We start from the raw sequence: 24,446 nt of genomic DNA on the forward strand, positions 1-24,446 counted from the left end.
CCTTCAACAGTGGTCAGGACAATTGTAGGAAAGATGACAAATTAGTCGGTTATTGTATGATTTTTCCCTTGTGTCACAGCATGTGCTAGAAAATATTTTTGTTCTCTTAGATTCAAACAGGGATATGTACATGTGATTTCATAACCATTCTTCCTGTTCTTCCTGCCTGCTCCTTTCTTTTGTTCCTATATTTTTATTATTTAGTTTATTGATTTGCTTGCATGTCTTATTATGTATGGTCTGTTTAGTAGAAAGTTAGTGCATCTGGTCACACTGGGTAAAATTGCTAAATCCACATTAGTTTATAACATCAATTCCCAACATTTTGATACTCCTCTATATTTCCCCATTTTAAAATTGATTCTGAAGTTATATTCGAAGAATCTCTTTCCTGAGATGTCTGGAATTTGTTCAGTCAACAGTGGGTGGTAACACAAATTTCTGAATAAAATTAAGGTATAAATTGAGGATTTGTGCAGGATTATAATACCTTTCTGTAGCCTGCTCCATTGGAATTGATGTGTTAAATCAGGCTTAAAGTTAAATGTTCCTATTAGTTATTTACATGGAGTTAGTATTAATTGTTCTTATGACATATAAATTTCATCTCTTTTTAAGGTATTATGGCAGGTTCAAACAGATCTGGAGATCTTAAGGATGCTCAGAAATCTATTCCTACAGGAACAATTTTGGCTATTTCAACTACGTCTTTTATTTGTATCCTTTATGCTGTGACTTTTTCTAGTGTGCGTTTTGTAGGTATAACAGTATATTTTTTTTCACTGAAAACTCATTAGAGTTGCCTGAGTATAAAATGAATGAAATCTGAACTGAATAGAAATATTTTCTATTTGTCTAAAATATAAATATGATTTATAAATATTATTAAAAATAGCTCAAATTTTCTTTGTGTATATAAATATTTTAAAATACATATTCTACTAGTGCTTCAAATCCCGATACATAATTGATGTTTTTAGTTAAATTTTTAGCATCATGCTTCAGTTGGCAGATTGCTTTGCTGTTATACTCAGTACCCAGTGAAAATTTTAAAGCAAACTACCGGTATTGTGTCTTCAATACCTAGAAGACACAAATGCTTTTTTGTGCGAGACAATACCTATTCTGTTGCATGATGTATGAACTGGCTACTTCCAATACTTCACAAATCAACTGTGCATCAAATGCACTTGTAGAGAACATAAACTAAAAAGTTGTAGCAGGGAAGAATTAAAAAAAAAACCAAAACCAACCACGAAATAACCAGAACAAACAAAATAACAACAAAAAAACCCCACTTCATTATTATGGACGCTTTCATTTCATCCCTAGGTGAAAAAAGGTTTTTTTCTTTCTCCATGTATATGATTATTTATCTTGTAATCTTCCTTCAGTCTCAGTAATAGATCTCTCGTGTATAGTGTTGTTTGGTGCATGTATAGAAGGTGTGATATTAAGAGATAAGTAAGTCGTATTCAACTTCTAATTTTACAGGGAGTATGTATGATCATGGGTTATGTTAATAGGACTCATTAATGGCTCTTCTGGGAAATATCTGTGTGATATATATTTTTCTTTTGCTTATGTTGAAACTGGTGGGAAAGTCTTATCTGTTAAACTGAGATGGCTGCAAAAACTGGTCAGGCTATCAGGCTGTATCCCTTCAAGAAGCAGAAGCAGAATCTAAGATAAATGTTTGAAGTGGAACTGTTCCTAATAAAATGTTCTTGAGAAAGAAAATCATAGTATTTGTGGAGCTGGTGGGTGGGGGTAAGGGGAGTGGTATTACTTTTGGAGAAGTAATATGCTCCTGAGGAACAAAGAAAAAGATTTTTGACAGTTACATGGCAAGGAGAGTTCATGAGAGACTGCAATGCACCATCAGGCCTATAATTTCCACTGGATGTATGGCTATTTTTTATTTTAAAATATCAGTTGTAGATCAGAAGATGTGTCAGTTTTCACCCATGTAATTGCCTGAGGATATTTGGGGCCCAACATGAAGCATGAAGAGAATAAATGTAATGGAGATAAGCATGAACAGAATCTCCAAATTTTGATAAAGTTCTCCCTTAGAAGCTGAGTTGACTAAGATGAATCTGTTGGCAGGTTTCACATTTTTTGTTTCCTTGCTGGTGTCTGGTTCTGTGCTCTACTAGAGCCACAGTTTGTTTTTTGTGATGAAGCAGTGGCATTGGAATATTGTTTGGAAGGTGATGGAAATGATGCCATTAGACATGTCTCAGACAACTTATTTCAAAACAGTCTTTTAGTCTAGAAGGAAAACCGTAAGTTAAAAGCTGGATTCTAATCAAAGCTAATTCAAGAAGCAGCAGGGGATCACTTTTACTTTAAAATGGTATTGCTGCCTCAGTGAAAATCTCCAATTTCTTTTTCTTCAAAGTAAATATACAAACCAAATCAAGCTGGTGTTTAAGAAATAGTAAATTCTGAATTATAAATTAATGAGAGCCAATATCTATAAAATCACATTTTTGAAAGTAATGTATTTTGAAATTTACTGGGGGGGAGGGCAGAATTTTGCAAGGTGTTGAGTGCAGGTGATCTGTCACTATAGGGGGATGCATTGTAGCAAGAGCATTGAATCCATGTTCTTTCATTTACACTGCTTCCAGTTCTTGTTTGGCTGAAATCCAGAATAATAGTAAAATGTATGGATCTTGGTCTGAAGACTGGTTTTTGATTTTGGGGTTTTTGGGGTTTTTTTTTTTCTTTTTCATTATGGATTGTCATATCTGCCATAGGGAAAAAGTAGGTTGTATGTTTTTTAGTGTTTGTCTTTCATTTCAGTTGTTCCTACCCCATGTTTAATTAAAACACAAGCATTAGAATTTGAATTAAGATTGAATGTGCAACTGTGTAAATGTTGCCATAGAGGCATAATATGTTTTTTCTCCTATATTTTTAAAGGGTGTGTTTTCCCTTTTTTCCATCTGCTGAAAATAGTATGTAGCCATGCATCCAAGCTTGGGCATCTGCGAGACTTTGAACACTGGCTTATTATATTAATCTGATTACTATGTTTCTTGACCTTGTTTAAGAGAAGATCTGAAAAGAGATAAAGCATTTAATTTTTCTTAGTCTGTAGCCTTTTCTTTTCTCTGATGTTTGTTTATTTTGAAAAAAACAAAAAAAAAATTATGCTATCCAGTGTAGGTAGTCTTAAAATTTATTTTGGCTGCTCACTAACAAAACTAAGATGAACTACAATTTTACTGGCTTTTAAAACAAACACATCTGTTTGGGGGAGGGGGGAAAACAACCTTTTCATAGTTGTCCATAAATGTCATAGATGTCCATAAATGAACATAAAGTTAATTATCTTAAAAAAAAAAAAAAGTACATTGGATGGGACACTCAAGACTTGTAATGAAAGCACATCTTCCTGATTTGCACCTGGTTGTTTGCCATAGTCATTTAAAAATTGCATCAGGTAGCACAACAGTCAGAAGGCATGTGGATAACTTGAGATAGTTCTGTCTAGTAGTTTCTGTATTTACTTGTCCATATGTCAGTGTCACACTATTAAAAGGAAAGGCTAATACTTTGTTTTGAGAATCTCCTGCTTATGCCCCAGGGTATATCTGTATTACTTGTAGAACATATTTCTGCAATCTAGTTCCTAGCAGTCACAAGGATCTAAAGGATGCGTATGTAAATACTTTTGCTATTGCTTTTAATTCTGTAAAGTTTGCCACAATACCTGATAATTGCTGTATGTCTGCTTAGAGGCAGCACTTACAATGAATCAATTATAATATGTTTTCTTTAAAACAGCAGAATAAGGAGAAATTGGTTGGCTGGGAAATCCTATAGTGAATACTGTGACATGCTGTTTATTGTTGAAAAGTGCTGTTGTCCAAAAACATTGAAATGTGGGTTTTGAAGCTATAGTAGAAGTTATCTTAATGCTTACTGATTTTTTTTTTTTCTTTCCCTCTCCCTGCCCTCCCCCCGCCCCCCCAAAGGTTTGGAGAAGCAGTTAATGGAAATCTAGTGGTTGGTACACTGGCCTGGCCTTCTCCATGGGTTATTGTGATTGGTTCATTCTTTTCAACATGTGGTGCTGGTCTCCAGAGTCTCACTGGTGCACCCCGTCTGTTGCAGGCCATTGCAAGAGATGGCATTGTACCATTTATTCAAGTGAGATTTTTTTTTCTTTACAGTACTTCAAATATGGCTTGTATTTTGACAAAAAAATGAGGCATTATTTCTGCTATTCCTGTAGAACTGTGAGGAAAAGATTTGGAGCTCAGTTCTAATTGTGTACAATAATAGATCAAGCTATTGTAAGACAAAGTTTCAACTTGGATATTTCTGTGCAAGGCAATTCAATTATTTCTGTTCTTACACACAAAAGTTAGTGGTTCAAAACTAGGAATATATCTTCTATAAATGGATGTAAATGAACTAAGAAGAAACTAACAGCTGAACTTCTTGTTTACAAATTGTATTTGTGAACAGAGTTGACTTAATCTCCTTATGGAACTGAGTGATACTTCTCGTATCCTAGAGATACAATTCTAATTTTTATTCATTTTTGTAAGCTAAATGAAGTCAACAAAGATGTAACAGTAGAATTCTATCCCATGACTCTGAACACTAAGATTGTTCCAATATCCTTGTGCATGTTTTAAAAATAAATAAATCAGATTTTTCTCAAAAGAAGCGAGTGAGGGAGTTGGCAAGCAGAAGAAAAGAGAACTCTTGCTGGAAGATATTTAACACAATTGCTGGGCTGCATCTACAGAAACTAGACAACTAGACTTGAGTTAAAAATAAACTTCTAGAAGATTACAATGTCTAGAGAGCGAAGCTGTGACTTCTGTGGTGAAGTTTGGAGTTTGAAAGCTTACCTTAAATTGCCAAGAATAGTCAACAGTTGCTCAGCACAATGATAACCTACCAGGAACAGGTTCAAGTATAGAAAACAGGATTGTGTCTGAGTAATGATGAATATTTTGGGAACAGAGTTAAGGGACAGTTGTCAAATTTAGCACACAGAAAGAAACTGCAGATAGCACAGACACTGAAGGTAGCTAGGGCTGAATTTAGGAGAATAGGCTGTTCTGTATGTAGAGAGTCCTGAGGATGATTTGGAGCACTTGTCTTTTTATATATCTCTTTGGGAGGTTTATATCACTATTTTGATACCTAAGTTACGTGACCAAACTTGTGTTTGAGTATTCCCAAATTTACCCATGCTTACCTCTGGAGTCTTGATCAGAAGTGTGCTCTAGGTCACTGTCCCACATCTGAGGTTGGTGTAGTATGTTATGTTAAAAATGGGCTATTACACTTGGTGAATAACTTAAGACTCTATTCAGAGATATCCATAATCTATCTTCAATGAGGGCTAGGTATAGAGTAGCAGCGGCTTGATTTGGTTTCTGAGTTTGGGGAAAACCTACAATGAGTCAGTACGCTGGTGTGTGACTTGAGGAGAAAATTCCTCAGCTAGGATATACCTAGGACTATTACGAATGGTGAGTTAGCTGGAGAATTTGAGTGGGGCTGGGGGGAAAAAATCTGAGGAGGGGGGAGACATGCAGATACATGGGAATGGGAAAATAAGAGAGGAAAGGACTTGTGCGAAGAGGGGGAAGGAGCTTGCAGGGAATAGTTTGGAGGAGATGGTTGGAAAAGCTGAGAAGCAAAGCAAAATGGAAGAGCTAGTGGCTTTGGGGGGCTGGGTTGTCTTTTGTGTGTTGTGAGTTTTTGTTGTTGGCATTTTTTTTAAAAGACAGATCATAGTGTTGTTGCCAACTTTTTTCTCAGTCTTTAATCATTTGGTTCCATCCCACTGCTGCTGCTTCCCTGGTCTGTCTGCTAGTGCCTCGTCTTGGTAGGGCTATATCCTTGATATTTTCTCTTAGGTCCTTCTCTTCTCTTGGGCTGAAGGGGAGAATGGTCACTGGAAATGTATGTTAGTATTGCTACTGGGAGCAGGAGCCAGAAGGGTTAATGAATCAAGAAGTAAAGAAGTTAAAAAGATGGCAGCTGCTGCTTCTGCAGCCCCTCTGTTGCCTGAATGTTGGCCAGCAGTGCTACTGCTAGCAGGAAATGAAACTGCTGTGTCTCTGATTCTACAGTACTGGCAACTTGTTCATTGAGAAAGTTATATCACCTTTCCCTTGGTTTAGGAGCATCTTTTCTACGAGGGGTGGAGAAAGATGGTGAGGATGTGCAAGAATATCAAACATGCTGCTGCTTTATTTCACAGTTGAGAGCAGTGGCATGTTCCCTGACTTGCAAGGTTTATATCTGTAACTGGAAGTAAATACACTAAGTATGCTGGTGTGGAGATACAGAATAATGATGGAGTTTGACTTGTGAGTGGAAAGGGGTTGTAATGCAGTAAATGGTAAATGACGGGTTGTATTGAGAGAGACAAATGAAATATTTCACTTTTGTCTGAAGTAAGAATTTTCTACTTGGTGAGAAGGTGACTGTATGATTCTGTCTTATCAGGGTTGGATTTGAGAGGAGTGAAGAATCGGAAGGAAAAAATTTACATGGTTTGGGAAGTGAGGGAAAGGGAATGTAGAAGAAGCAGGATGTTTGAAGAGGGATTTGAGACTAGAAAAGTGCTTGCAGTTTTGGAGTGACAGAGCTGCTGCATGGACAATCAAGGAAATGAATGCAAGGAGCATTCATGGGGCAAGTTTATGACATATTTAAGAAAAGTCCAAGAGACTTGAAACATCAGCAGAAAAAAATGGCTGTTTAATATAAGGAAAGGAAGATTGATGGATGACAGGAAGCTAAGGGAGGAAGACACTATGGAGAGTGAGTGAGGTGAAGAACCTAGACATTTGGAAAGGCAGCCATTATAGAAAATGGGAGTGAGGGTTCAGTCTTTATAATTGTATGGAGGAGAATAAATACAGCTGGAATTTAAGGTGAGGCATTTTACCATCTATCACTAGTACAGCTGGATAGAATTCTCCCCAAAGGAAATTACCACATGCAAAATGATTTTTGGTAGGGCTCTGTGCAGGATCATAGGCTTACCTAAGTCCTCTTTAAAGATCAATATTTATGTGCATAAGTACTGAGTTCATGCTTATTTTGTATGTTACAAAAAATACTACCCTCAACTATATTAGCTTTTTATAGACCAAGCATAAATCTCTGATGCACGTGGATTTTAAGTTACTTAAAATTATTTCAACAATTACTGCAATTTTGTTTGTGGCTTTTTGTAGTATAGATGCTTCATTTTCCTTTGTAACTAATGGCTGGTTTTGGTTCCAGTTAGAGTTAGTTTGTGATCTGCACCATATTTCATGACTGTATAATGAACAGCTTTTCCTAATCTTACTGTTTACTTGAATTGAGCTAGGTATTTGGTCATGGAAAAGCAAATGGAGAACCAACCTGGGCTCTGCTCCTCACTGCTGGTATTTGTGAAATAGGAATTTTGATAGCCTCATTGGACAGTGTAGCACCAATTCTTTCAATGTAAGTATGAATGTGGTGTTTTGTTTTCTTAAGTTAAATAGTATTTTATTTTTAAATTAATTAGGTAATGATTTTTCCTTTTGAAATAATACATGCTAGACTTTGTCTTCTAACAAGTTATATTCCTATCTGATCCTGGAGATAATATGAAACAACGAAATGTTTTGGCTGGAACTAATTTCTAGGCACAAAAAACTTTTTCCATGACAGAGTCCTTGAATGCTAGTAAAAATATGTTCAACTTTTAAAAACCTGGATCTTAAAAGAAAAAATCCTGCTATTTTAGCTCAAGTGCATCTAATAGAGACAGACAAAACAATTTACTGTTTTAGGATATGAACTGAACTTTATTTTACTGACTTTGTCTTGGAAGTTATCCCATGTGTTACGGGTTGACCCCAGTAGGCAGCTCAGCCCCACGCATTTATGTGCTCGCTCATTCCCCCCCAGTGGTGAAGGGAGGGGGAGAGAATCAGAAGGGCAAAAGTGAGAAAACTCATGGGTTGAGATAAAGACAGTTTAATAGGTAAGGCAGAAGCTCCATGCACAAGCAAGGAAAAATAAGGACTTCATTCACTATCTGTAGGCAGATGTTTAGCTATTTCCAGGAAAGCAGGGCTTCACCATGTATAACTGTTACTTGGGAAAACAAACACCATTAAGTTCAAACGTCCCCTCTTCTTCCTCTTTTCCCTGAGCTCTTACTGCTGAGCATGATTGTCATACAGTACTCAATATTCCTTTTATCAGTTGTGGTCAGCTGTGCCAGCTGTGTCCCCTCCCCAAGACTATTTGCTGGTGGGGCAGTAAGAATAACAGAGAAGGCCTTGATGCTGTGTTAAGCACTGCTCAGCAACAGCTAAAACATCGCTATGTTATCAACGCTGTTTTGGTTACAAATCCAGAACATAGCACCGTATGAGCTACTATGAAGAAAATGAAATCTATCCCAGCCAAAACTAGTACACCGTAATTGTCAATTGTTTGTTATGTTTTCTCTGAAATCTTTGTCTGAGGCTCTGTATTATGCTAACACCATTTTTGAGGCCTAACATTCTACAGGTATTAATTTAACCTACGTCTTGTGTTCTATTGGCCACTGTGAACACAGTGTACGAGTTCCTACCCTTTTTTTGGATTGTGTTCAGCCTTTTAATGCAAATCTGTCTAGTTAATTTCCTATTGGAAAATGCTTCTCTTTTTTTTTTTTAACAGGTTTTTCCTTATGTGCTATATGTTTGTAAATCTGGCTTGTGCTGTTCAGACACTTTTACGGACTCCCAACTGGAGACCTCGTTTCAAGTATTACCATTGGTAGGGGATATTCCTTCTTTCAGAAAAGTTGAAACTAATTACGCAGCCCTAAATTGTTGATTTTCTTGCAATAATAAAATCTCCTCTCTGACTTAAATAAGATGATTCATGCATTGAATAACAGCAACATTTGTTTTCATGTGTTTGGAATAGGGCTAGTAATAGCTGTGATCACAAAAACATGGCTAATGTAGAGGGTTTGGGAAGGGGCTACAGGATGAGATTGAATATTGCTTATAAGCCAAGGGATCTTCTGAATATGTGAGGTGAAGATGAAAAAAATAATATATATGTATAGATTAGGAGAACTGGTAAAAATGTTCAGGAAGGTTGATATGATTTTCACTTTAGTTATGCAAAAAAATACACAAAACCAAAACTCATACAGAAAAAAAAAATCTCATTTAATATACATCAGTTGGCTCTTTAACGATATGATCACTATTTTTAAAATATGTCACGCTTTAGACGTTGCATTTGATAACTGAAGTAAGCAAGTGGATACTTGACAAAGTCAGTAAAAGTCAGTTATACAAAAAGTGTAGGTGTGGTTTTTTGTTTAGGTGTTTTTTTTTTAAATAGCTTAAGAGTTCAAACATTTCAGACAAAGATTGGGAAACTTTTTGATTTTTTTTTTTTACCAAATGTTAAAAATACATATATTTAGCAGTAATTCTATTGAGAAATTTTAGTGTAGAAATGCCTTGAAGACTAGAGCCTTTAGGAGATAAGCCAGCCTGATTCGAGGATGTAAGAGTTGCTTATTATTTTTCCTTTTAAAGAACTGAGTGAAAATGAAAGGTCACTGGTTTAGCCCTGAAAAAAATCTTTTTGAATGTGCCCAGTAGGCACTTACTAGTTTGGCACCTAAACCTCCAAATACATCAGTGCCTGTCTCCCAGTCTATCACTGCAAACACCTAGTATTATTTGCAACATCAAGAAGGAAAATGGGGGATTGCTGTCTTTTGGGGTTCTTTTTTGTTCCACCTCCCCTGAATAATCTGATTGTGGAAGAAGTATAGTAGGAGGTACAAAGTAGCTTAAAAGCAAAGGCAGGTGGATAAGACGAAGGGTAGCAAGAGGTACAGGATGGAACATGGTGAGGAAGAAAAAGCAAAGGGTTGCGACATGGAAGCAGCAGAGTTTGTAGCTGTTTTTTTATATTTTTCCCAGAGAGATCAGTGAGCCAACTGACTTGCTGTGTGTCTATGTAATCCCTTCTAGCCAAAGCAGGTGTCAGAATGCTTGGCCAGAATTGGGATGGGACTCTTTTTTCGAGTGAAAGTAGTCTTAAGTTGGCTAAGTCAAGCATGAAAGATCAGCTGTTGTTCCTTCAGACAAACTACATTTAGATTGATGTCCTCAGAACAGGTAGAAAGCATTTCTTTGGTTTAAAACTGGATGCATTTGGACTCAGTACTTGTATGGTACTAAAGAAGCAAACTAAAGGTACCAAACAAAAGTTGGGTCTGCCGACACTCTTTGTCAAGACACTGAAAGCTAGCTCTAATTTGGAAATCAGGTGAAAAGACATCTGGAGTGTTGTATGTGACTAAAGGTATTCACAAAACGGTCCAGTTCTGAGCTGACTTACATCTATCTTGAATAATAGTGTGGGCAAACCAGGCATATAAACTTTAATCTGGAAATGCTTCTGTAACTTTTTCAGCTCACAGTCATTCCTTCTTTATAGCCTTTAAAAGATTGTTTTCTGTATTCTCTTCTACTCTCCTGTGTTCTTGCCTAAGAGACAGGCCACAATGGAAGTGGAAAATGTAATTGATGAGTCAAGTTGAATTTTAAACTAGTCAACTATTTTGCTGGAAGTAACATAGTGTCGTTTAGTAGAGTTGGAGAATTTTTTTTAGCTTAAGTTCAAATCAACACTAAGTAACTGATAGCAATGTGTTTTGAAACTGACCTTACTTGGAGGTACTGATAGGGTTTCAGAACTGACAAACATAGTAAATCTATTGTTATATCTAGTTCAATTGTATTATTTATGTCACACAAAGTTTCAGAATGTAATTTTTTTTTAATAAATGAAAATTGGGACAATTATTTTTATTTGTATCGTAGTTATGAAATGGCCTTTGTCTTCAAAAGAAAGGCCTTTCTGGAAGTTAACTTAAATAAGAAATTGACTTTGTAGAACATTTGCATGCCTATTTAAAAAAATGGAAAAAAATGGTTTCTTTTAGGACTCTCTCATTCCTGGGGATGAGTTTATGTCTTGCCTTGATGTTCATTTGCTCTTGGTACTATGCTTTGATTGCCATGCTAATCGCAGGATGTATATACAAATACATAGAATATAGAGGGTAAGCCCATATATCTTATTTATTCTATATTTAATATCTTTAACATTCAGCAAAAAGCACTTTTGTATAAAATAGATACAGCTGAAGTAATAGAATCAAGACTATTCCTTGAAACAAGGTAAGATCCCATCTCTGTTAAGGGTTGAAAGTTTTCAGGTTCTAGTTTCTCTGGAAGCTCTGTTCCAAATTTCTTGACAGCCAGAACTAATCAAAATAAGAACCAATAAGGCTGGGAAACTTTCATCTGAGCAGAGATTATGGTGTAAAAACTTTTGGTACTTCAGGAACCAAGGTATCTTTTAATGCATAACACCTTTTAATATCAAGCAGCAACTATTACGGAACTGATACCTTATTAACTTGTGCTAAAGCCCAAAAACTCCACTCTTTTGTGTGGACTTTAGCACTTTTTAGAGTGAATCATACTGAACAATCCAGAGCACACACTGAAAATTACCTATTTTCTGAAGACTTAGATAATCTTTAAATTGCAACATACTTTGTATTGTATGCATTTGACAAGGGACACATACAGAGCCACACCTGTTAAAAATGCTGTGCAAGCAGGAGACTTAAAGAGCATGCTGAGTTCATATTAAAAAAAAACCCCACTAAACAAACCCACCAGCCAACCCCCCCCCAACTAAACAACATATCCAAACATCAGAAGTGATTATGATCAGTAATGTGTGTACTTTCCCTTTCTAAGGAAAGAAATCCAATGCTGAAAGATTCTAGTCAAGAAAAATAGTAAGGTCTTGGAGCAAGAAATTGAAGTGAGGCCAGTTTTGATGAGTGTTATGTGGATCAGCTGGTATAAACTGCTCCACCTTGTGGATTCTCCATCTTTTAATAACTCCATTTCCAGATTAGATGCTTTCCTGGATTGTAACAGCTCCATTTACTGGGTTTATTATGAGGAAATTAATTTGCCTATTTTAGCCAGGATGTCAGATCAGATGAGAAGTTCTGCTTGTGTGTGTGTATGTAGGTATGTACATACATAAAGTTATATGTACATCCAAATTTGTATACAGACTCTACAACTGTTGGCATATAGCCAGCACATCTACCCTGTAGAAAGAGATTCTTTTTTGCAGAAACTTAACTTCTTTTCTCCCTGCCTTTACAAATGCAGAGGCTGATTGGCAGTGGGAAGAAATTCACCCTGCAATGTTCTAAAAACTGCTGTCTGGAGAAAACTTCTGTTTTAATTTTTGGATAACTAAATAAAAGAAACTTACATGATTGCGCAGTCTGTCAGGGTACATTTTAATTGCTACATTGTTCTTTAATAGCTTTTGAATCCAGTTGGCTTACTTCATCTAAATTTCAGAAGAAGACTAGAGCTAACAAAATTTAGTGAGAATTCATGAATGGAAATAAGAGGGAGGGAGCGCAAGGGAGAGGGACTCCTTGCCATAGTAGAATACCCACAAAGGAAAATAATGTGTTAGCCTAACAGTTCTTATTTGGTTGGCCACCTGGTGTATAGCATAGCTTTGTATTGGGAGAAAGAGAGGTGGAAAATGTAGGAAGACTGAAAGCAGTCAGCAGGGCAGAAAAAGCTTTAGGCTCATCTCGGGGAGAAGCTGAGAAGGGAAGGAAGTGGAGAAAGCTGTAGTGGTGGTGTTGGGGAAGATACAACACACTAATCCATACAAAGTCAAGTTTCACTTATTCATTCTGCTGCTTTAAAACAATTCCTTTTCAGTGGCCCTCACATTCATTCTAGTGCTTAAAATCAACTTAAGTAGCTCTCATGATTACAAAAAAGCTTTTGGTATGAATAAATTAGACCATAATAAACATTAATAAATACTTAACAAGTAGTTCTCTTGAGGGGACCTGAGACTGCTTCATCTTGGTTAGTCTTAATTCTTGATTTAAATCTGCAAGATGAGTTTTTTCATGCATTTATCCAAGAAACTGTTCATTTTTTATGCCCATTATCCCTCACATGAGAAAATGTACTTAATTTGTAAAAATAAATGGGACCCTGTTAATTGAATCTCTTCTGCACCCTGAAGAGCGGAAAAAGAATGGGGTGATGGAATCCGAGGACTGTCTCTAAATGCAGCTCGCTATGCTTTGCTTCGTGTTGAAGATGGTCCTCCTCACACCAAGAACTGGAGGTAAGTCCTATGCCTTCCAAGGTCACATAACTCTTGAAATGTGTAAATCTACTGGGAATACTGCTGGTAAAGCTAATGGCCAAAGTGAAATTCACCATTAAAGTAATGTTTTAACTTGGGCATGGTGATGATGTCATTGCAGTAGTGTTGTTTTACTGCAATAGAACGTGACTTCTGGTCAGCAAGTAATCAGCTTTGCTGGGAATATGGGAAAACTAACTTAACCTTAAATCCATGTGGTGTTGACATAGTTTTCCAAAGTGCAGAAGAATTTTAATGTTTGATTATTTGTAGATTTTTCAGATTCAAAGGAACAGTTATCATTGAGTCCAATTGTCTCTATAGAAGAAACGCTGCAATTCCATAAGTTGTGGGGTTTTTTTTTTTGCTTCTGTATATGTGTTCCCTCTGAAATACATTGTATAAATATACAGAGGATCCATTATTTGTTTAAATTCATTTTTTGTGGCAATCCTTTTTATCTAGCTTCATTTAATAGTAACGCTTTCTAAATTGCTTAGATACCATTAAAACAAAATCTCATGTTTGCTGTCCATTTGTATACAATGGGTTAGATGTCCACTGCTATTTTTGCAATGTATTCTTTTTACTTGTTGAACTATCAGTTTTCTCAAAACCTACACAAAAAATTACTTAGCATTTAAAAAAAAGGACATTTGCACATTGTCACTTCTGATGATTGTAATGCAAATCAGAGGAACTCTGATCAGTGGAACACACAAAAAAGAAATTGTCACTAAATGTGATACTTTAATTATAGTCAGTGCTCTGTGGTAGTGCCTGGATGCATGTGCATGCAGTGTTCTGTTGCCCTTCAGTGTAATGGTGGTATTTTACCATTTGTCATGGGACTAATGCTCATAAGCAGTAACTGTGGAATACATGAGCCACTGTCTTTATATGTGTCTGAACTTGGCATCTAAGATGCAGTGTTGACTAAGAGCATTCTTGTTAAATGTCTGACAGCAGTTCCAGATGAGTTATCCTTCTGTTGTGTCAATGTAATTGCTAGAATTGGACCTTCTTGTTATTTCTTAAACTGTGCTGGTTTTCAGGCAGGAAGTATGTTCCAACTCTTCATTGTGCATTTGAATTTGTAGTAATGACAGGAAAATTATAAAATGTTCGTTTGGGAACAGTCAGCAGATTGGATATTGATTAAAGGAAGCAGAATGCATCCTCATCAAGTGTGCAATTGAAACTGAACTTGGGTTGCTGTCAGTACAGTTAAGTGTATGACTGTCCTTTTGGAAAGACCTATGCAGGTAGAGGAATGGGTCAACAAGAACATCATGAAAATCCAGAAGGACAAGTGCAAAGTCCAGTACCTGGGACAGGCTTGTCCCGTATAATGGTACAAGGCTGGGAACTTGCCCTGGTGAAAAGGACCTGTAGTTCCCAGTAGGTAGTAAGCTAGCAGTGTGCCTTGGCAGTGACATGCTGGGCTGCATCAACAGGAGCATAGCTAGTATATTGAGAAGAAAATATATTGGGAAATAATATTCCTCTTTGCTCGGCACTCATTAGAATACATCTAGAATATTTCATACAGTTTTAGGCACCCTAATATAGGAAAGACATCAATAAGCTGGAATGAGTTCAGCAGAGGACCACTGAGATCATAGAATCATTTAGGTTGGAAAAGACCTTTAAGATCATCCAGTCCAACTGTTAACTTAACAATACCAAGTCTACCACTAAACCAATTAAGGGTAGAGTAGCAATTTCATGTTTCCTGGCTTGGTGGCTGGATTGTTTATAATGCAAGTAAAAACTAGAATCATTAAGATTGGAAAGGACCTCTAAGATCATCAGTCCAATCATCAACCCAACACCACTATGCCCACTAAATCATGTCCCAGAGTGCCACGTCGACCTGTTTTTTGAACACTTCCAGGGATGGTGACTCCATCACCTCTCTGGGCAGCCTGTTCCAATGCTTGACTACCCATTTCGAGAAGAAATTTTTCCTAATATCCAATCTAAACCTCTCCTGACGCAGCTTGAGCCCATTTCCTCTCATCCTATCGCTAGCTACTTGGGAGAAGAGACCGACACCCACCTCACTACAACCTCCTTTCAGGTAGTTGTAGAGAGTGTTAAGGTCTCCCCTCAGCCTCCTTTTCTCCAGACTAAACAACCCCAGTTCCCTCAGCCGCTCCTCATAAGACCTGTGCTCCAGACCCTTCACCAGCTTTGTTGCCCTTCTCTGAACATGCTCCAGCACCTCAATGTCTTTCTTGTATTGAGGGGCCCAAAACTGGACACTGTATTCCAGGTGCAGCCTCACCAGCGCCTAATACAGGGGGACAATCACCTCCCTGCTCCTGCTGGCCACTCTATTCCTGATACAAGCCAGGATGCTGTCGGCCGCCTTGGCCACCTGGGCACACTGCTGGCTCATGTTCAGCCAGCTGTCAACCAGCACCCCCGAGGTCCTTTTCGCCAGGCAGCTTTCCAGCCACTCTTCCCCAAGCCGGTAATGTTGCGTGGAGTTGTTGTGACCGAAGTGCAGGACCTGGCAAGAGGCCTTGTTAAACCTCATACAGTTGGCCTCAGCCCATTGGTCCAGCCTGTCCAGGTCCCTCTGCAGGGCCATCCTACCCTCCAGCAGATCGACACTCCCACCCAGTTTGGTGTCATCTGCAAACTTACTGAGGGTGCACTCAATCCCCTCATCCAGATCGTTGATAAAGATATTAAACAAGACTGGTCCCAGATGATAGTTGGGGCACAGGAGCATATCTCTTGTGGGGAGAGGCTGACACAGCTATGCTTATTCAGCTTGGAGGAGGCTTAAGGGGAGCCTAAAAGTTGATATAACTAACTAGTAAACATCCAATACTTAAAAGAAGGTTACTGAGAAGATGGAGTCAGACTCCTTACAGCAGTATATGGTAGGAGAATGAGAGAACATAATCAAATGGAGAAAGAAATAAAATAATAATAATAAAAAAAAATGATGATAATTAAGCATTGACGAGGTTACCCAGAGGTGATAATATCTCTGTCTCTGGAGGCTTTCAAAATCCAACTGGATGGAGCTGTTGAACAATCTGGTGTGCATTCAATGTTCAACCACTTAAAGCAGCAGGTTGCACTAGGCATTGGAAGAGTGATAATTTTGATTCAATAATTTTTTTGGTAAAACTATTCTTTAAGGTAGCTTTTCAGAATGGTGGCTCATGTAGGTATTGTGTACCTGAAGTGGTGGTGGTGTTGTTGCAAATTATGGCTTCCTTGCTTGACAGTTGAATGTCTTCTATTGAATTAAGCACTTAATCTGTATTTTATTAATTGTTAATTTTAATTTTCCAATTCTTTCTTGCTTTCCTATATGTATATGTGTGTGTTTAACTTTTTTTTTTTTTTTCTTTGGCAGACCTCAACTTTTGGTCTTGTTAAACTTGGATAGTGAGCAGTTGGTGAAACATCCTAGATTGCTTTCTTTCACCTCTCAGTTGAAGGCTGGTAAAGGACTGACTATCGTGGGCTCTGTGCTTCAGGGAATCTACTTGGATAAAAGTACAGAAACTCAGAAAGCTGAAGAGGTGTGTAAAAGACAGCTTACGAACACTTGTAACTTCGATTAGTATTTAAATTCTGCATCTGGATAACTCAGCTTGAATTAGAACAGACTGTTACAAAGTATTGAATGAAACATCAGTGTCTACTATCAGCACAATCAATGATTATATATGAAGAATAGGCTGGTGTGTGTAGCAAAATGTTTTATAAAATTTCCCAGTAGGATGAGACAATGCTGATAATATTAAAGAAAATAAGAATCTAAAAAGTGAGAGCCCTGGGCTCACAATTGAATTACAGTCCCAAAAGAGCCAAGTGATAGATTTTTTTAACAAATTACCTTATAAAGAAAACAGATTTAACAAAAAAATTTAACATTTATCTAATAAATGCAGATGTGTTTAGCATAATTTAATCCTCTGGATGTCTACATGATATTATTTTCTCCATTGGCCTAGAAATACATAGCAGAGCTAGGATTAGGAGCAGTCTTTGCTGGAATCCTACTCCGTTGCTTAACTGTAAACAGCATCCTTCTTGAGATACTTTCTCTTTTGTTCTTTCTTATTCCATATCAGCAGAGAAGGTAGGATGAGGTAGGAAAAATAAGAAGTTCCTGTGTAATTTAAGATGACATCTAACTGTGCTTACAAACGCAGGTGAATTTAATTTGAATGTTTCTCTTTTTTTCCTGACAACGTGTCAGTATTTGACTGTGCTATTCAATTGGAAATACATAGACATTTTTGTGGCAAGCCATTGAAAATACCTGATCCTAATTTTAAATTGTCCCTTGAAGGAAAAAAGGAAGGTAATAGACTGAGCTTCTGAAGATCCATTGTTCATACAGCTTGGGCTTTCAATGCAAAACAAGTTTCTGTTTTTTGTTTGGTCTTAAACAACTTGTGTACTTCTTTATTTAATCCAGTATTGGGGTAACTTGGTATAGATAATTATATTTGCTTACTTACACAAACTCTCCTACACCTGACTTTATAAAGTGGGGAAACATTTTTAGAAAATACCATGTTTCATGTATTTTATTGAATACTACTGAAAAATCTATTGCCTTTACAAAACTACTATAAAGTCTACTCCAAAAGTAGGCTTTGATTGCCATTGTATCTTCCAAAAATGGTTAATATCTTCAGTGTTCTTGAAAAGAGTATCTGTTGAAATGTCTACTGTTTTGATCCAAGTTGTCTTGAAAGCTGTGTAAAAACACCGGTGATTTATTCAGACCTGGTATCTCTAAAATAGAGGAGCACTTGAGATGGTGAAATGGACTTAAAGCTAACTGGCCTGTTTCTCCCAGCTTGCTTTTTTTTTTTTTTTTTTTAACCTCTTGGTGTTTGGGCTTGTCCCTAGTGGTTTTTAAAACAATGAAGTATGAAGCCAGATGGCCTAGCTGATATCACATGAAAAGGCTCCTTAGCTTGAAAACATGGTGGAAAAAGTCTAGCAATGATGTATTGTGAATGTAACTGTTGTTAAGCTGTTGTTACCAATATGTGTGAGTAGAAAACAAGACCAAGAATACAATCAGGCCTGTGAAATAAAACCTTTCAACAGAAACTGTTTACCCACAAGGATTTGAAATGTTAACTGTAGTTGGCTTAACTGAAGTCAACTACATTTTTGAGAGATGGAACAGAAATTAATTTAAGGGAGACCTAATTCCTGGGTTGTCTAGAAAGTCAGACCTGGTGTTAAGATCAAGGAAACTATTGCTTTTAAAATGGAAATGAACATGAATTGTAAAAGTTTGAGTGTCTGGAGGCCTCCCTGGTTTTTGGAAAATTTCAACTAGAAAATGTTTCTAGAAGATTTGTAGGAAATCAAGATTTCTCCTCTCTGTCTCTTTAAAAAAGTATCTATTTAAACCAATAAGCCCTTATGGATATTGTTTGCATAGACAGACTTGTTAGCTTTGTTACCAAATTCTCTGGAGGGTTTCCTTCTCTACTAAACAGAATTTCTTATGTGAAGCCACACTGAGTCAGTGCCAGGCATTCTGTGATCAAAGCTGTTCCTGATGGTTTTTGATAGGAATTTTGGTGCTTCCAAAATTCCAAATTTTGATGTGCTGGTTCCTCCTCCTGAAACCATGCTGGTCTCCCACACAATTCATTGATAATTGTGGGATTTCTAAAGTCGTGCTATCAAAACATAGTAAAAGCCAAAGCTGATGTTCCTTAGTCAACCTTGATATCATTTCGAATGCTACTTTTAAATTACTTGGTTATGTGTCTGTATATTTGTCAGTGTTTAAATGAAGAGGAGCCTTGTTGAAATTAAAGGGGTGTGGGAGGCTTAATCTAGTCAGTTTATCTTGTCATTATGCAGCCAGTGATTCCAATTGTCTCCTGCACATCTATTTTTCCATGTTGGGAGCTCATAAATAAAGAATCAGCCTCTTAATGTCAAAGCTGTTTCAGGAGCTTTGGCAGACTCCTCTTGTAAAGTCCTTGGCATCACATTTTTCCAAACCCTTCTAATTCCAAAAGAAAGGACTTGTCATTCCAAACATACAGTGCTTTGTTAGTCAGCAGTTTTGACTTTACCTGAAGCAGTGTTACTTTATTTATCTTTGTCAATGCGGTTTTACTCATATCTCATTCATTCTTCTTTGGAAATAAAAGGCTGAATAATTACAGTAGTGAAAAAACTGTGTGTTGTGTCTTCTGGGGAGGTGGGTGTTTTGGGTTTTAGTTGTCATAGTCATGTTCACTCTTTTGGAATTAGTGGTTTCTTCATGTTGATTGTACATTGTAGCTAATGTTTTGCTGTTATTTAGTGCTGTTACTCCTTATGGTGTTTATTACCAGTATTGATGACTGTATTTCCCCATGTGTAATCTTCCTTTTGCAGAACGTTAAGGCCTTAATGGGTGTAGAAAAGACTAAAGGATTTTGCCAGATTGTGGTGTCTCCTAATTTCAGAGATGGAATATCCTATTTGATTCAGTCAGCTGGTCTAGGAGGGATGAAGCACAACACAGTCCTGATGGCATGGCCACAGTCATGGAAGCAGACAGAAAATCGTTTCTCATGGAAAAATTTTGTTGGTATGTATTTATTGACTTTCTCCTATGCATTTGTAATACAACTATGTAACTAATATATTTCCTGTGAGGAGGAGATGTGATGCTGAACATTGAGTGGACAATTGAATGTTTCCCCACATCTGATTTCATGTGGAGCGGGTTTTCTCAGCCCTCAGTCTATTCAACCATGGCTTCTCTTGTTCTTCTCTTAAGTAGGTTAGTCACTAAACCCAGGACGTTCCTCTTTTGTCTCGGGGAGAGATTTATCTGGGAGGATTTAAGCTTTTGAATTTAAAACAAAAACAGAAGCTGTGAATGAAACTAGAAGTTCTTGATCAAATGTCCTGTTTTCCCTTGCAGACACTGTACGAGAAACAACAGCAGCTCAGCAAGCATTGCTGGTGGCTAAAAACATTGACTTATTTCCAACAAACCAAGAACGTTTTACTGAAGGAAACATAGATGTGTGGTGGATTGTTCATGATGGTGGTATGCTGATGTTATTGCCTTTTCTCCTTCGACAGCACAAGGCAAGGACAACAGAAGATGGCTGGGACTTCATTTTTTAGCAATGAATAGTCCTAAGGGTTTCTAATGAAATATTCTATCACCTTGATAGAATTATGTGTGGTGATAGCAATCACTGTGTTCCAAATTGTTATAATGTACCTTTTTGACAGGTTTGGAGAAAATGTAAAATGCGTATCTTCACTGTCGCTCAAATGGATGATAATAGCATTCAAATGAAGAAGGATCTTCAGATGTTCTTATATCATCTTAGACTGAATGCTGAAGTGGAAGTTGTTGAAATGGTATGTTACTGCATATTTTTTGGGTGCAGTTGAAACTTGGGGAGACTGGATTTAGCATTTTTGAAACTAAGAGATTAGGCCAACTATAAAAATGGAAAGATTGCAGTCCCACCGAGTACAAGAAGTTTTTTAAAGCAACATTATCTTACCATGTCACAGTACTATTGTATGTGGTAGTGAGTTTAATGGTTTTGTCAAGCAGAGTTGAGCCATTTTGATGTGTTAATGCCTATTTTACTTATTGAGGACTAGTACATAGAGACAGTTCATTCAGAAAGGAAAAAGCTTGAATTTTTAGCAGGCAGTGAATTGGAGGGCTGAATGTGCTTAATCCATGGCATCCAGCATGAGAGAGGATGAACACGTTTGTGTCTCCAACTGCCGTATGAATATCTCTCTGGAATAAGGAATCCCTAGGCCCCCATGAGGGTATGTCAGTGGTTTTTAGCGTTGCCAGCCTCTTTGGCACTGAAGAGCAAGGCAATATAGCTACGGATTCACGAGTCAAATAGTGACAAAATGAATTTTGTAACTTTTTTTTCCCCTTTTGAAATACTGGTTGTAAACTGCTAAAGAGAAAGGGCTGAAGCCTTAGTCTGTCTAGACCCGCTTTTTCTCGCGACTAAGGAAAAACTTCATTTCCAGCACTCAGAGGTGACTAGCATAATGTCCAAAGAAAGACCAAAAAAAAAGAAAACCTTTTAAGCTCATTCTGAAGTGGGATGGAAAAGATGGGTCAACTGGTTCAAAACTTCTACCACCACCAGGTCCTGGAATGAACAAAACCTATCAAAAAGATTTATCATGCCAATCAGCCATAAAGCAAGTTGTAAGACTCATTTAAATTACTTATGAAAAATTTGGTTAGTATTTTGAACTAGGAAGTACGATGAATCCTTTTGTTTGTTTAATTAATTATTATTTTGTTTAAAGTACTGAATATAAAAGACTAAAATGCTGTTGCATGTGCAGGTGAAAGACGATGAACGGAGGGCCATACAAGAGGCTGGGCCTTGGTTGGATTTTGAGCAGAAGATAGTATAGGAAGCACAACTTGTTCTTTTCTTATGTGGGTCATATTTAACCCTGAGACTCTTCCAAAAGATGAGACACACACTACGAGTCAGTGACAACACAGATGACTCCTATAGATTTTTACGTTGTATTTTAACTTTGAGCTGATGTGAGAATATATGCCGGAGTTTCTTCATAAATGCTTCTATTTGTGAACATTTCTCACTGGTGAAAGGACAATGTGTTATTTTGTGTCTCTAGCCAGTTTTTAAGGAAACAAGTGAACGCACGTGCTCAGGAGGCTGCAATGCAGACCCGGTTTAAATAAGTGCTTTCAACCCTTTCTCATTTCTGCAGCTGAGTTGGAGCGGAACTAATGGGAAGTTTGTCCCAAGTACCTCAAATTTAGATAAAAATCACATTGATATTGGGACAGTAGGATAGCTCATTGTACGAGATTGCTGTTTGAAGATGACATTTTAAGAATGAGGACAGAAATGATTGATCAATTATATGCTTGGGATTGCTCTAATGCCAATAATACATCCAGGACTGAATGAATGCAGGAATGAATGTGCTACACTCTCTAAACGTTGTTCTTTTGAGTAGTACTTTTCTTCTGACATTTCTAATGCCAGTCTCTTTTGCAGTTTGAAAATGATATTTCTGCATTCACATATGAGAAGACACTTATGATGGAACAGCGATCTCAGATGCTAAAACAGATGCAGCTATCAAAGAACGAAAGGGAAAGAGAGGTAGGGACTTTGGCTTGGCAAGATGTTCTGTGAAAAAATCTGGAAGTGGTATTTCTTGGCCTTGGCTTCTTCCAAATCAGTTTCTAACTAGTCAAAAGCTTTTATGACTGCATTCTATGTTAACTTCCCTACAGCAGGTTTCACTTGCAAGGTTAAAATAAGGGGTGTGGGGGGGTGGTGGTGAAGATCCTCTTTTATTTGAACAGGTGTTTGGAGTTTTCCTGTTCTTGTTAAGATTAGTGCAAGCATTTACTAGCAAAACATTTAGAGCATCAGTGTGGAATATATCCAGATCATTTCCAGACTTGACATATATCAGTAGCTAAGGTTCGTGATTATTCAACTGGGCTGATTAGCTTTGTTTGGGACTTGGTCTTGTTCAATTCATACTGACTATTTTTTAGTTTCTGCATTATTTTGAATATTTTCTGTGTCAACTAATTGTTGTTTCTGGAGGCAATAATCCTATGATATCCAGGTGGGAATGCTACAGTTGCTGCTCCCCTACCCTTACTAGTCCCTGGTGGTATTTTGCACATTGTACAGCTCCATGCAGCTGTATTTTTGTGAACAGTTGTAACTTTTAAATATTTTTCTTTTGGCTTGTGCTTCTACCCCCTCATTTATTCTGTTAACTATTCCATTCTTATCAACACTTTTTAATGATGTAAAATGTGTTAAATGCTTTGGCTTTGCTGTCACTTCTAGTGATTTCCCTCCCATGCCAAATAGGAGATCTCAACTGTGTTTAACTGCTCATTCATAAAAATAAATAGAATTTTTTCTTGTGGCTGTTTTTGTCTACTGATAACTGTAATTCATTTTATGCCTAAGCCTTTTTGTTGTTAATCCCACAAGTCTGTGCAGTTCCTTTGTTGTTTTTTTTTTTTTAATCCCTCCTTTTTTATCCGTTTTTCTATTTTGCGGGACCTTTTTTTTTTTTTTTTTAAGGTTCTTAAAGATGCCTTGTAATGCCACAACAATGTGTTGCTGTAAATCCTCCTCCTCATCTGTGTCATGGTAGTTTTTGGTTTTGGGGTTTTTTTTTGATCTGAGCGTGCCTAACATCTTTTCAGTAAAAAACAAGCTCTCCTGTACTCCTTTGTCAGTGTGTTTAAAGTTTTCTCACTTCTTTATTTAAAACTAGTATTTTTCCAGTGGAGTTAGAGTGATTAATTAATCTACAGTAGGCTTTTAAGGATTTAACTTCCTCATGAATGCTTTTACAAGTAACCCAATGATGTAAGGCTGTGTATTCTATTGCATGTAAATTGTAGTGGAGTCAAAAGAATTTCCTCTGAGCTCTGAGTTGGTTGGAATCTGCACTGCTTCAGAGTGTTCTTGGAAGTTTTCATTTCTTTCTTCTCCCCACCCCCATGTTTGTGTGTTTGGTTTTGGGGTCTTTTTTATTATTTGCTTTTATCTGAATGTAACCATCACTATTATAGCTTCATTGTTTTCTTCATATCAGGCAGGGTAAAATCTGAGATGTTCAAAATACCACTTCATGTATGTCATGGTCTGAATTAAAATCCTTGATAATTCCAGGAACTTGGAGTTCTTATTTCCTGCCTTGTCCAACAATAAAATCCATATCCATCTGCTGTTTCCAATTAGGATATCTTAATCTACCTTGTTCTTCTTTATTTTCATCACAAAATGTTGTTTAGGTATGCCTTCTCTTCCTTTGGAGCTACAGTTTTAGTATATGCACTCAGTGTGCCAGGCCCTTTCTTAATCTGAGCATCTTCTCTTAAATGAGCTGAACTATCCCCTCCAGTTGTACGATGACCTTCAAAACATTTCTGTCATTAGTATCACTAGTCAAATTAGCATTGCTTTTGGTTTTGTTGTCTGTCTCCAGACATTCAAATATAACCCTGATATTCCAGCTTTGAATGGTGTTTGTAGCTTTGTTTCCTGTTACCACCAAGGTTGGTATTTTAACCTCACTTTTGTGTTTATACCTCTTCAAATGACGTTCAAACCTTTGCAAAGAGAATTTGGTTT

At 37.1% G+C, this 24,446-nt stretch overlaps 1 protein-coding gene across 4 annotated transcripts in view; it reads left to right on the forward strand.

Moving 5' to 3' along the window:
• Positions 1-24,446, forward strand: part of LOC104027594 (solute carrier family 12 member 7-like) — a 71,715-nt gene that overhangs the window by 39,073 nt on the left and 8,196 nt on the right. For all 4 annotated transcript variants that reach the window (XM_075706549.1, XM_075706550.1, XM_075706547.1 and 1 more), the window contains 12 exons: positions 619-717; positions 1,407-1,464; positions 3,990-4,164; positions 7,367-7,485; positions 8,701-8,799; positions 11,003-11,122; positions 13,153-13,257; positions 16,661-16,829; positions 19,678-19,873; positions 20,213-20,382; positions 20,533-20,664; positions 22,329-22,436. In XM_075706549.1, the coding sequence (XP_075562664.1) occupies positions 619-717; positions 1,407-1,464; positions 3,990-4,164; positions 7,367-7,485; positions 8,701-8,799; positions 11,003-11,122; positions 13,153-13,257; positions 16,661-16,829; positions 19,678-19,873; positions 20,213-20,382; positions 20,533-20,664; positions 22,329-22,436 (1,550 nt within the window). The remainder of the gene's footprint in view (positions 1-618; positions 718-1,406; positions 1,465-3,989; positions 4,165-7,366; positions 7,486-8,700; positions 8,800-11,002; positions 11,123-13,152; positions 13,258-16,660; positions 16,830-19,677; positions 19,874-20,212; positions 20,383-20,532; positions 20,665-22,328; positions 22,437-24,446) is intronic.

This window comes from Pelecanus crispus, chromosome 2, assembly GCF_030463565.1.
Source record: "Pelecanus crispus isolate bPelCri1 chromosome 2, bPelCri1.pri, whole genome shotgun sequence".
NCBI classification, from domain to species: Eukaryota; Metazoa; Chordata; class Aves; order Pelecaniformes; family Pelecanidae; genus Pelecanus; species Pelecanus crispus.